The 14,415-nt window shown below is 40.1% G+C and overlaps 1 protein-coding gene across 1 annotated transcript; it reads left to right on the forward strand.

Annotated features, from left to right (window-relative positions):
* The first annotated feature begins 9,144 nt into the window (after positions 1-9,144).
* Positions 9,145-10,514, forward strand: LOC115752376. Its single transcript, XM_030690532.2, has 2 exons — positions 9,145-9,582; positions 9,739-10,514. Exons 1-2 carry the CDS (start codon positions 9,367-9,369, stop codon positions 10,327-10,329), a joined length of 807 nt encoding a protein of 268 aa, XP_030546392.2. The 5' UTR covers positions 9,145-9,366; the 3' UTR covers positions 10,330-10,514.
* Positions 10,515-14,415: the final 3,901 nt, after the last annotated feature.

The following is a 14,415-nucleotide window of genomic DNA, read 5'->3' on the forward strand; positions in this document are numbered from 1 at the left end:
AACATGAAATCTACCCATCATACCTTGGAATTTCAAACCTACCCCGTCACGGATTCTAGGGTTGGTTTCAAGGTACACGAGAACCTGTTAATTTTGTTTCTTTTTTTCATTTTTTGTTAAACAAAATGAGAGCGAACGCTATAGCCACTAAGGGGAATTAGAGGTGAGCGGTTTCAAGTTTCGTATATGTTACATTTTAGAATATGAAACCAATCCGTTGAACAGGTTCCTTATTTTTTGGAAGCTAGAACCTAAAAATTTATTTGGCTCCAAATCATACACTCATCATCGGGTGTCAATGCGGAAACACGAACGGATCTTGCAAATAAGTCAACATGAAATCACTAGAGAAATTACGATGAGCAATAAAGGACACTATAGATTACGTGATTTGGTCTGAATATCGGTACGTACGTTTACGGGGAGAACCAGCAATATGATTCTTTATAATCGGAGAGTCAGATTTACAATCATTTATGCACTCAAGTATTTCCCGCACCTAAATTATCACCCAAACCCAAAGTGTTTACGGATAAAACAACTCAATTGGACGTAGAACTCACGTCACAAAATCGCTTGGCGTTCAAGCCCCGAGAAAGAGCTACGTACGGGAACAAATCAAGAACGGCTGGTACAGTCGGTTCTAGCTCTTTCCTTCGTACGAATTCCTACTCCTTCACTATGCGGCAAGCAGACCTATTATGCGTTTTTTTCTCGGCTTGTGCAGCGTTCTCCAGAGTGTGACCCCAAGCCTTTCGTGTGCCCTTATAAAAGAGTCAACAAAACTATGTTGATCGAGACCCACACAATGTTCTCCTTGCTTTTGGAGTTGCGCGTCCACTGTACGTCATTGAAGAAACCATATCTTGATCAATCTTTTCCTTTTCAATAGAAAATAAAGACATACACCAAGAAAAACGTAAAAATTTATTTCGGAATCTAGGGTTCGGGTTCTAGGTGGTAGAATCTAGAACTTACCCGTTGGAACAAATTCCTCAATTTTTGAAATCTGAAACCTACCCCACATACCTTGAAATCTGAAATCGGATCGGGTTCCATAAGTTTTGATTTCAAGGTTCCGATTTTATTTTGAAACCATACTCACCGCTACCTTCGAGTCAGGCCATTGCATGGGACTTGCGACAGTTTAAGCATCTGCCTTCTCAACTTGTTCAAGATGAAAGTTTTTAACTCTTGTGTTGCGAGATTCTATAAATCCTGTCATGTCGCCAAGTACGCTAACAAGGTGCCCCACATGTAAGGCGTGGAGTTTATTCTGAAAAACGTGATGTTCCTACAGGGGAATTCAATCATAAGCTCACTTCTTCTGATAAAAAAAGAAAAAAAAAAACACATCAAAGGGCAAGAAAATACACACTGGAATTTTTATGAGGCGCATAATCAATTTGCGTGCCTTTTTGCAAATTCCTAAAGTAAGATAGCATTTCGAGGCCCAATCCGATAATACTTATGTAAAGATGCAAGAATTCGAGAAGCTATTTTGCGTGATCTGACGGGCTAAGTCAAATCACATATCGAGAAACAGTAATTAACATACTATATCTCATATAAATATACGAGTATGCAATGTATCTATAATGATATTTCTTTTTCATAGGTACGGAGAATTCGAGCGCTCGCTATCGATCTTGTAAACTTATCTTCCGAGGCAAGTGGATTGACTCGGGATAGGGCTTCTCCATAGTGCCCTATCTCAAGGGGCGAAGGTTGAGGAGACTCCTCCTCTCTTCATGTTACGCCATGGCTTTGTCAAAAAGATGTTTGAATGCTAAAAGCTTCGACGAATAATATCCGAGTCTTCTTAGTTGTCTCTATGCATCCTCGTCACGAGTCAACATAGCCAACTGATTAGATCTCGCGCGCACTCCTTTGCTCAGTTTTATAAAACGATTATCATTAGACTTCTTTTTGATCAACAAGGACCACCTTGCAACGTGGTAGTCGGTCCCTGTGTCCATGGAGCCTATGTGCATAGAAAGGGAAAATATTAGCAAATCCCCTCTAAAACCGTGTCTACATCAGCTAATATTGTGGTTTTAATCACAACCCCCAGAAGAGATAAACAATTGGGTGGTTCAGCTTCGACCAGGCTTAGATCTTTAGCTTCGACTCCGCTTTGTACAGCACAAGCAACCGCAGCGGCAAAACACGCGTGGAGAAGAGGACATCACTTGAAAGTAGTCGAAGCCATCGGCATTGCCCAGGCGACTATTATTCACTCGACTCGACTAGATTCGATTCCTAATTTCGACGGGAAGTTTATTAAGGAAAACCAATGAAGCATCTGCATGATTTGACTTCATCCAGGTCGGGCAAGTGCGTTACCAGTCAAAGAACGAGTACTCCTCCAGGAAACCATGAGCGTTATTGCAAGAGAGAGAATTTCAAGGTCAATGGTTCATGCATTCACATTGGCGAAAGCCTTTGTACCTTATCCTTTTCCCAAGGTCCGCAGGGTAAACGAAAATGACCATGGAGGCATTACGATGGCGGGGACCATTCGATCCAGGCTACGACACGTCGGCTCTGTAATGGGGGTATTTTCTCACGATTCCTTTGGTTTTCTATGTTAGTGGCGTCTTTTCTTTCCCTCGTTTTGAAATTCCTTCACGTGCCCGTGTGCAAATAGTCAAAAAGTAGGGTTTGGATGCTGAGAAAGTGAATTTCCCATGGCAAAAGGCAGGCTCTGCTCACCTTTGCTTTGACACTAATCTCCTTCCTTTTTTTCACTCCATCTCGAAGAGTAACTAGGACCGATTTCAGTTGTTTTGGAGCTTCGAAGTAAGTTTGAACTCAGGGTGCTCGGTCGGTCGGTCCTCCGGAATCAATTTTATACAATAGATCTTGGTAGTTTCTAATGTTACCTGAGATTGAATTTCCCCTTTTGATCAAAGGGAATATGCTTTATGAGAGCACCTTGGTCAACTAAATCTCAAGAGTGGTTATATGGTAAGTATTTGTAGACGACTCCTTGTCGACAAGTGCCTTTAAGTTGACCTTCAGTTTTCTGGAGCACCTATTTATTAAAAGGAAACAAAAAGGTCCTTCACGTAGATTAAGTAAAACAAGTATGGGATCATAACCTTTTTCAAGCAATGCTTGAAAAGCTCGTTTGTGATATCTTACAAAGTCTTTATTCTCTCGATTGAACTACTGGGTCAATTATTTTTTCATGAGACCATAGATTCAATTCATGTCATGTGTGAACCTTGTCTAGTTATAGCATACTTTGTGTGGAGAGACTTCCTAACCGTACCATCTTAGTGGGTTACGATGATGTTCCCGTCAACCCTTGAGCCATCGAATGCAGATAGCGTGGAGTAATTATGGCTCAAACCAAACATTACATATCAGGTGTGCAACCGTGAGCGACGACTGGAAGGATCGTACCGCTATTTACCTAGTTAAAGCATAGCTTTTATGGAGAAATTTCCTGATTGCTAGCATTATAAGTGGGATTACGATGACAAGCTCGTCAACCTTTGACTTTTGGGTACGGGGTTACCCTAAATAATTGAGCGTCAAAACTAACATTTCGTAGCAAGTTTGGGCCCTGTTACATGAGAGTTTTCTCTAGTGATTCTAATGTTGAGTAGAAACTGTGATAATCTTTTCCAGGAAATAAAAAGACACGACGAGCATAAATACCCTCTTTAACTCGTTGTTGCTCCCCAACGTTCGAATTCGTCGCCATTTGTTTAAACTTCCTTAGAATTCCCGGATGATTAAGTTCAATGTAGCCTCGAAGAAACCTTTCAAGGAACTGGAAGGCTAGGGATGACCTGTTTTTCAAAATACCAATAAGCGATCGTTGCTGGTTCATAACAAAATTCAATGTCATGTCAAGCCCACCATGCAATGAAAATGAGCTTTTAGGAAACCTTGACTAATCAAGCATGGGCCTCATGTCAAATATTGAGAACTCACTATCGGATAACGTTTCGTTATCGATCCGTCGTTAGAGAAATGAATCGTGGAGTGCGGCGCGAGACACGTTGGGAAAACATCTGCATGTCTTCATGCACGTCCTATGGTAGAGTAATTGAGTATTGAATCCCGCCTTTATCTAACGGTTTAAGCTCTTAGAACAGTTGATGATGCTATTACCGAAAATCTCACACCTTATATGCATGCACCATTAGTATGGCCCCAAATTCTAGGCAAAAGGTCTTTCTTTATAACTTCGCCGTAGAGGAAGTCGGCTTAATTACTTTTATTAAAGTCAAGCTCGAGTAAACTGTCACCTATCATTTCACATTTGATTCCACCTTATCACAAGACAAAAAATTTCCCCGTTCACATTATTATCATTATTATTTTCCTGAGAGTGTGGGCCTCTTGGCATTTGAACGAAGAGGTGATTTCCACACACTTAATTTAACGTTGTCTGGAATGTGCTGACTGTCCTAAATTGACCTGGCCATTTCGATTTTCCATTCCCATGCATGTCTTTAAAAGCATGACTAGTCATGCATGACGTCCCTCTTTTTATTCTTTATTTGTATTCTTATTTTTCCCCATTTTTGAACCTGCGGTGAAATTTCCACTCGAGTCAATTCATGTTTCCTCTCTCACAAAAAAAAAAAAAAAGCACAAAGAGAACAGCAACAACAAGAAACAAGACTTCTCGATGACTATGCCTATTCTAATTCTTAGTCAATTCTATGATTTTACCTAGAAATTGAATATTAGGCAACAGATATGGGAAATGCACTAAATTTGTGCCTTAGGCCGTGCATGACAACACTTCTGGAGTATAAATCCTCCGATTGCGTAATTTTACTTTTATACTTCTGGAATTTTTTTTTTTTTTGGCTTCATAAGCAATTGTGGGGCCACTTGAAAAAGTAAATAAAATTGATTTTTCTCCGTAAGTAGAAAAATGAACTTTTGTTCAGAAGCAGAAATGGAAAAATTAATTTCTGACTAGAAGTTAATTATCGAAGTAGAAGTGTTATCATGAGCTCCTTAATAATGCCAGTATTTCGTTAATGTAGTCCTCTCAGTGCGTGGAATATTAATGTGGCGGCTTGATGGTTAGACTTGACTAGCAATGATGGTCGGTGCTAATGATAGGTTCAGGTCAATTGGACCATATTTTTGTGGAAGAAAATCTCTTCTTGCTGTCCTTTCCCAAGGAAATTGAAGACCAGACACGTGAACCGGACATTCTTTTCCGTGCAATTTCCTATTTTCTGGTTCTGTCCTGACCCTTGACTCTGAATGTTTTTTTTTTTATGTATTTAATTATCAAACCTCGGAGAAATCGCTTCGCGTCATCCCTGACATCATATATCCTCTTCTTTCAAGTGGACCGCTAAAGTTGCAGCTCAAACTTCATATCGTAAGAACCTGCTGTTTAATTTCCCTGAAGCTCAAGTACTGTATTGTCCAGAGTCCAAGCAGGTCGGATAGCCAGAACGAAAAGAAAAAAAATGAATTACCCTGTAAAGAAACTCGGGACAGGACCGGAGATCCTTGGAATTGGATCGATCCCGGTCTGATTGGACGATTCAATGGAGCCGGTAAAATGAAAATAAGAGTAAAGTACCGTAAAGAATCCGTAAAGAACCGGTAAAAGGTGAAACTGTTTTATAATGCGCAGAGATGGAAAGCGTTGTCTCTTTCTGCCACTGTACGCACCAACAGCTTCGAAGATGGACAGAGGAAATAGAAGAAACTAATGACGACACCTCTAAACGTGGAAGTGGAATCGTGAATCAGAGCTTTTGCGGATTGTAGTTCCCCTTCATATTTCTGTGGTAAAGGAGCAAAGGTCTTGATAGCAGCCCTCGTCTATCCGAATGCTCTTTCTGACTCATCATATTTCTGTGGTAAAGGAACAAAGGTTAAGGTCTTGGATGGGTGTGAGCAGAGCAGTGACAACGGGGGAAGACCAAGGACTAAAAATTTATGGTTCCGGATGGGCAGTCCATCGGTCCGATCCCCCATAGAACCGGAAACCAGGCTGCCCGGACACCAATTTCATCTTGATGAACCGGGGACCGGACCGATGAAACGCGAGTATCGTTGCCGGCCCGTCTCGGTGTTCATTGTTTAAATCTCATTAATCTGTGGTAATGAACATGTATTGTTTTGTCCTTTGATGATCATAGGCTCCATTTAGGATTATGAGCCGATGTATCAAAATTAAACAGAATCTAAGCGAAGCCCAGTGAAATAGGCACCGTCGGCTCATAACGTTGAGCCTGATTTGGCAAAATCGTCGGCTTCAATACGAAATCACATGATTCTGTCACTTATTTTATACACTGGAATAGGTAGGTGACATAAGTAAAAAACAGAGAAAAAAGCGTTTTCAGCTTATTGGTTAGGAAACGGTAAAAGTGCATGGGGGTTAAATTTCTTTATTTCACTTCTTAAAAGAAGCTACGTTGATGTAACCCATAAATCGGAATCTTTTGTTATAGATAAAAAATTATCCATGTGATAGTTAAAGTTGGTAAAATGAATCACAAACCCATTTTGCAACTCATACTTACTGCCCCCTTTGGCAACAAACTGGGGCAAAATGGATTGACGACTTAGTCAAATCGGTCATGGTTGGCTTTCTAGAATTCCATGTTTCAACTCATTTGGCATTTGAAAACTAAAACAGGTCTGGAGACTTAACTCAATGGAAAATTGAAAATGAAAAATCTGCAAACGCATAGCTCGTGGAGAGATGTGTAGAGGTGAACGTGTGAGCTGGGTTAGAACGATCCTGCATTGGATCATTGGTATGATGTGAAGCAGTTAATATATCCAAATTGACTCATAATTTATTGACTTAAGCTTTTGAGTGAAGGTGGATCTAATTAAATATGTTGACGAGCTCGGACTTGAGCTCCCTCTTAGCGATCTTCCCAAGTGAATGTATCGAGATTCTATCGCGCACTCCCAACAAATATTATTAGAGCCAATGATTGATTGGTGGGCCCTCAATCTGTTGGCGAATATCTCAGGAAAGGAAATGAATGTGAGTAATGAGGTGGGCAACATTAGAACTTTTTCATGGGAAATGTATGCTTGGGAGGGTTTTTGTCTTGCATCTAAAAAAAATTGTAGCGTTCTGGGTTGATTTTCAATGGAAAGGATGGAATTTGACAGGGTACTGTCATCCTTCTTTTCTAATCCGAACAAAATATGCATCGCATCAAGTAATATCTCACTGAATATATAATTAAATGTGCCTCTTTTATTATAGAAAAGAGCCCAAAGACTAGGTAAAAAATAGAGTTCAAGTCCGAATTTATCAATATATTCAATTGAATTGCTTTTTATTCAAAAACTTAAGCAAATAAGCATGATTAACGATCATATAGTACTTACGTGAGGCCGGTGGTCCATATTTGCAACAATTTACATGGATCGGTGCACATCTAAAGCAAAGTTGGAGCGCAACTTTAATATCATGTTTTCTCAATTTCCTTTTTTTATTGGTCAATATTTGGAAAACTTTTGGGGGGAAAAAACATTTTATATCTTTCTTAATTTAATCTTTTACTTCAGATCTTTTTTTTTTTTTTTTCAAAATTTTTCCAGCACCATGAATGGGTTGTGCCGACTGTGACAATGATGATGGCCAAGTAATGACAGGGTCCACTTTGTTAATGCATTCAAACTACGAATTATTTAGGTGAATTTGGATCGAGCCGTACAGCAACCTCATGGAATGGTGAAGTTAGACATAGGCTTGCCCTTGATCCGACGACAGAGGGTGGGTCGCATAAAAATTAAATGGGCCAATTTAGATTGAACCCTTTTTCGAAATCCGACCTACTCATTTGACGGCCCAGTGTTGACATATCTCTTGAGAAGACCCTGATGCAAATGATCGCAAGGAGATGCTAAGCTTTCGGATATCATTAGACATTTAAGACGTGCGCACATAGTGGGACCACGCATTAAACAGATTTTGGACACAAGAGGATCGTTCGACGGATGTACAGGAAAGGCAGATGTTGCACACGCAAGATCGTTCAGATTTCTCAACTGATCTTTGCCTGCTCGAATGGCTGCAGACGACCGCTGCATTAATTCACCACCGGAAATGGCCCGGTTCCATTTTCTTGCGACTGTGTGTAGGCAGGCGAAACTTCCGGCTTGTAGCATGCGTGCAAGAAGCAAGCAAATGCTGATTCGCACGAGCATTTCGCAAGGCAGGATTGAACAAGCAAACGCACTTCTCGAATTGAATGCGGCAAGTAAAAAGGAATGAGGTCAAGAATTTCTTGGATGGCAACTTCTATTCTTGACCCCTCCCAAAGATTTATGATCCAAGACTGTCTCCACGATCATAATGTTGACCATTCGAATTCAAAGACATTTCTCATAATTAAAACAAAGGAGAATAACAGAAAAAATCTTAAACTTATTGTATTTATGCCGATTTAATCGTAATTCTCTCGATTATGTCAATTGAGTCCTAAATATTTTCACATTTTGCCAATTGAGTCAATTAGACCAATTTTGACTGGAGATTGCTTACATGGATGATAGCTATCCTAAAAGGTGTCAAGGTCAATGATGACGTGAATAGTTTATTTTTAAAAAATATTTTAATATTTACTTTCTTTTCTTTGTCTTTTTCCCTAGACTTTAGTGTGGGCGAGGGCCGCAATGCCCTCGTCAGCTAGGGTGAGGGTCGCTAGCCCTTTCCTGTGGCTGGCAATGGCCTGCCGACCACAGTTGTAAAGAAAAAAAGAGAAAAAAAAAGAAAGAGAAAGATAAGGAAAAGAAAAAAGAAAAATAAAATATTAAAAAATTCTAATTATTAAAATATCCTTAAGAATTTTCCATGAGTGCGTTGACCGTGTCATGTGGGACGATCGGCGTCCACGTCATCGATTTCCTATCAAAATTGATCGGATAGATTTGAAAATGTTTAGGATTCAATTGACATGATTGAAAGGTTTAAGATTAAGATGACAAAAACACAATAACTTTAATACTCTTCTTTTGGGCAATTTACCCCTTCACAAGAGTCATAAGCCAAGACGTGCGGAGTTATTCCTCTCCTCCAACCTGCGTGTCTATCGGCAGCAGCAATCCATTATCCGCTTTCACCTCTTTTTCCTGACCCTTTTCACTCAAGCATTTAAATCCTTAACCACCCGATAGTAATGCTCCCCTCTGGAAATAGAAATATTCTTACATAGACAGAGACATGTGTTCATGTACGTACACTTGCACAAAGAAACAACACTAAATCTACGGCCTTTTCGACTCCAAGCCATCCGAAAATAACGAGCGGCCTCTCCATTTTCCTCCCTCCATCTCTTTCCTTCGTCCAGTCGGAAACACGGGTCGAGATCTGCAGCGCTCGAGACGTCGAGAGAGACGATGAAGAATGCGTCGAGGATCAAGTTCTTGCATTGCTTCAGACGGCCCGTTGTCAATGAAGTGCTGCTCGAACCCGGGCGGAGACGGACCCAGCTCATGCATCTCTTGATGGAAGAGGAGGACAATGAGAAAGCGAGCGCGAAATCGCCCTATGCTCGATCGAGGAAGCCTAGCTTTTCGCGCATGTTAAAGTCCGCTCTCTTCGACAACGCTTTGGTTCGTTTTCCCACGTCTTTCGTCTTTCTTGTTTGTGCTATCAAAGAGATGTCCAATGACGATTGCATATTTTTTCGGCTGAAAACTATGTGACGAACATTTTAGTGGTTTCTGTTCTGTATGTACTTATTTTTCCAGAATTTTTTTTCTCCGCAGGCTCGGAGTATACGCAGGAAAAGAAGCAGTTCCCTTCGAAACTCATTGTTGACGAACCGCTATCATCCCACCGATGCCGAGCCAAGGGGGTCGTTGCGCGATAATAACGATCAGAAGCTCATCGATGACCAGACGAATTGCTTTTCCTCTACCTCTCCTTCTTCTTCTTCGTGTTCGAGTTCGGCATTAGAACACGGAGACTGCGTGTCCAAGCCGTGGTCCCACGGTGGATTCTCGTACAATGTCTCGTCGACGAAGCAAGAGCGAAGCCCAGATCGTCAAGATCAGTCACCGAGGACGAAGCGAGCCAAGCTTCACATGGCATATCTGCTGCTCATTAGTCTGACCGGGACGGTGCTGTGTGGCAGAGCTTACGCGATAGCCTTCGCCTCGATGTGGCTTCTCGTGGTGACTCGCCGGCTCCTCCGGAGCAGCGTCATGGACAGTGCCGATGATGTGAGGACCATAATAGAGAAGAGAGTGAAGGTTTCGCAGGTAGAGACGGGTGAGAAGAAGAGAAGAAAGACTGTAGCGCAGTTAATTGTGGAAGTGCTAGGGAGGATGCGTGGAAGGAACCGTCGGCAAAAATGAAGAAAAGAGCCGCTGTTGCATTAAATCTTTTACGTGAAAATGCCGTCTTTCGTGATAGATCATGATCGGGCATCTAGTCAGTTAGACTTTTGGCGACGACATTTTTGTTTTTCTGCAGATTATGGTTTGTACATATATTCGTTTTGAATTCGAAGTCAAGTTGGTATCAAGGAAAAAAATGGGGAACTGTTAGGGTTATTCAGGCCTCTCTGGTTTGGTAACGTTTCTAATTTTTTATTTTTTTGTTACTTGGAACAGAAAAAGAATAGAAGTTGATTTTTTTTTCCCAAAAATATATTGGTGGCCAGGGAATAAATTTGAAATAAAAACAAGAAGTAAAAAAAAATATTATTTTCTTTGTTCTTAAAAACAAAGAGAGAAACAATATGATTTTACTTTATAAAAAAAAAATAATGTCATTTTAGAAAAACAAGCTTAGTATAACTTAATGATCATCTTTATAGACACAAGTCGGCTGTCGGCGGCGGTAGCCATCGGCCACTGCTCAACGTTGCCGGTATATTTTTTTCGAGATTTTACCAAACACATTGCCGTGCTTCTTCTTTTTTTCTTTTTTTTTGCGAATATAAAATGTGTACAGTCACCAAACGTGTTTTTCTGCTCGAAAACTCGTCTAGGGAATAGAAATAGAAAAAAACTATACCTGGAAAAAACAAGTTGTTCCCGGGAACATAAATGTTATCACACGCATCTTAAGAGTTTTTTTGAACTTATTTATAGGGAGAAGTCATAAGATTGGCTTCGAGTGTTTAGATCTGAAATGGAATTCATGCGCAAATTAGATTAGGTTTTGAAATTGCGGAAATCGATGCTGGACTTTCTAAGAGGGACTTATATACTAAATCAGGCGTGAGATTGTGAGTAATCTTTTGAAAAAGAGGGTCATGTTCAAGAATTAATAACATTTTAGCACGTCACTTAATAAAACCAATTTTATAAATCGGTCTGAGATATTAAAGGATTTTTTTTTAAAATACAAATGGCAACCAATAAGATGTTGATTTAAATGGCAAATAAGTTTTGCTCATTTTCTTGTGGGACTCGGGTTCGGGTATTATTGGGAGGACATCAGATTTGAACTCCTCAATGATCAAGGTATCGAAATGAGGGAGGTGCACTTAAACGCGGAAAGGTGAATGAATTCTGGTGTGTTAAAAAACTGGTCCGAACACACCACTGGATCGCTACACAAAGAAAGAAAATGCCAATCCTAGTTTTGTCCCTTCTTGTAAACAAATTTTTGTTAATGCTCCTATCTTGTAACCTCTCTAGCAATCTTCATCCATACACGATGAGAATATATTCTTTGTTGGCTAATAGGGAAAAGTACCAAAAATGTCATAAATATAATGCATTGGTACCAATTAGGGGGGCTGTCAATGGTTCGGTTTAGTTCAGTTTGATTTTTCTAGAAAATCGAACCGAACCGAACCATTAGGGTGTAAACTTGAACTGAACCGAATCTCGCCCTAAACGGGATATGAACTGAACCTAAAATCCAATTCAGTTTGGCTCAGTTCGGTTCGGTTTTCGGCTTTTCTTTTTTGATTTTTCTTCTATCTTTTTCTTTCTTTTCTTTCATTTTTTTCTTTTTTGGTTTGAATCCGGTGGAGCCTCCGGCCATTGGCTGAGGGTTGGCAAGGGTTGCCGGCCCTTAGCCCTAAAAAAGAAAGAAAGGAAATAAAGAAAAAGGAAAATTTTAAAAATAAAAAAGAATGGTTGTTTTGAAGATTTTGGATGAGTTTTTGTTAAATGAACCAAACCGAACGAATTGGAAAAAAAAAAAAAAGAATGGTTGTCTTTCAATTACTTAAATCGAAAATCAAACCGAATTAAAATGCACAAATTTTCAGTTTGAGTTGGTTCGCAGTTTGATTTGATTTTTTTGTTTGGTTTTGACACCCTTAGTATCAATACAGTCCTAAACCTTTTTATTGAACAAATTTATCGTCAAAAAAAAAAATTGAACTAATTTAGTCATACACCTTTTTACATTGGTACCAATTAAGTCCATCCCATCAATTTTGGCAAGAAATTATTGATGTCAATGCTAGCCGTCTAACATCGCACGGCTCACGCTAACGTGTATATTTTTTTTAATAATATTTTGATTAATTTTATAGATTCTTCTTTTCTTTTGACTGAGGACAGCAAAGCCTTCGCCCCCGAACCGGGTGTCGCGAACTCGCCCGGCTCATGCAAGGGCGTCACGCCCATTGTTGGGTCCGCCGAGGGGCCACCCGACCCTTAGCCTCGTGCCTAGTGAGGGTATTGCAACCTTCACCCAGAGCTGGCGAGTGCATCGGGCTAGCAAGGGTTGACTAGTGGCCACCAAGGGAAAAGTAACAAAAAAGTCATAAAACTTTTGCATTAGTACCAATTCGGTTATAAACCTTTTAATAGTCAGCTGGCCATCACCAGCTTTGAGTCTTAAACATTTTGACCATTATCAATGTAGTTCATCCAGCCAATTTTGGCCAAAAATCCCACTCATGGACTCCGGTAGTCCTACGCCATCCTACGTGGCACCTATGTAGCACCGACACAACACGACACTCCGACACATGATTTCTTAGAAATTAGAGAATTCTGACATGTTGGGACACGTTATATAATAAATATATATGTTTATTTATACATGATAAATTATCATTCTTATGATTCTACAAATAAATAAATAAATAACAAAAAAAAGCCTAAAATAAAAGAATAAAATTATCATTTTTATATATGTTTTTATTTTTTTATTCCCTCAAAAAAGAATTAAAAAAATGAGAAAAAAAAAATCAAAACACACCCCTTCCACATCAAAACCTAATCCCACCTAGTCCCTAGGCACAGCTCAATGGACCTCAACCCCCACCCCTTACTTTTACTTTTCTTATAATCCCAAAAAGAAAAAAATTATAGACCTCATGCTTCAAAACCCTAATCGCCCACTCTACTTTTCTTTTTAGCCCCCACCCCTACTTTGCTTTTCATTCCAGCAAGTGCAGCACAGCTTGCGATGGTCCGACCTCCGATCTCCAATCGAGTCCCTCTTCAACCTCAACAAGCAGACCGCCTCGACTTCCTCTCCCTCAAGCTCGCCCACCTCCTCCACAACTGCCCCCATGCCGTGCTCCGCACATGTCTGCCATCCTCCTCCACAAGCTCCTCAAGTGAGGTTACTCAGGCGAGGTGAGGCAATGCAAGGTGAGTCTACAGTGTTGTCGTTGTCTGAACGGATATGCAAGTCCTTCGCAAGCTCCTCAGGCGAGCCGACATGCGTGTCCCTCACGTGTCCGTTCGGTTGACCGCGTGTTGAAGCTCGGGCACTCATTGACCGCTTGTTCGAGCGTGTTCGGAAGTGTCGGTGTCCGACATGCATAAATTTGGCTCGGAGGCGTATCCGTGCTACATAGCGTGGCACAATCAACACTAACATAGATAAATTTCATAAATTTTAAATATTTTTCTAATTTTTTATTTCTTTTTATTTCTTTTATTTCTTTGTTTTTCTTTTATAGCTCTAGGTTGACGAGGGCATCGCCGCCCTCACCTGTGGTTGGCGAGGGTCCCTAGCCGGTGAGATTAGAAAAAAAATGAAACAAAAGAAAAAACAAAGAAAGAAGAAAAGGAAAAGAAAAAAAAAGTAATAAAATTTTCAAAATGTTGAAAAATTATTCACGTTAACACGAGTCATATCATGTAGGACGGTCGACATTAATTGTTAGTAATTCATGTTCAAAATTAATTGAATGGACTATATTGACAAATCATTAAAATGTTTACGATTCAATAGACATAATTCAAAGATATAGCACTAAATTGGCATAAATACATCATGTTTAAGATTTTTGTAGTGCTTTTCCTTGATTTTAGGCATGGATGCCAGACCAACGTACACAAACAGGCATATCTTCCAGATCCAAAAAAAAAAAAAAACCCCGAACAAACAAACAAACATATAGGCATATCTTTACTGGCTTGGAGATGACTTCCGGTCACAATTAAGAAGAGAACATGCAATAATATCCATCGCTCGAAGACGACATCATGCGTTAGAATGATCGGGCGCGACTA

The sequence above is a fragment of the Rhodamnia argentea genome, chromosome 10 (assembly GCF_020921035.1).
Source record: "Rhodamnia argentea isolate NSW1041297 chromosome 10, ASM2092103v1, whole genome shotgun sequence".
Lineage (NCBI taxonomy): Eukaryota > Viridiplantae > Streptophyta > Magnoliopsida > Myrtales > Myrtaceae > Rhodamnia > Rhodamnia argentea.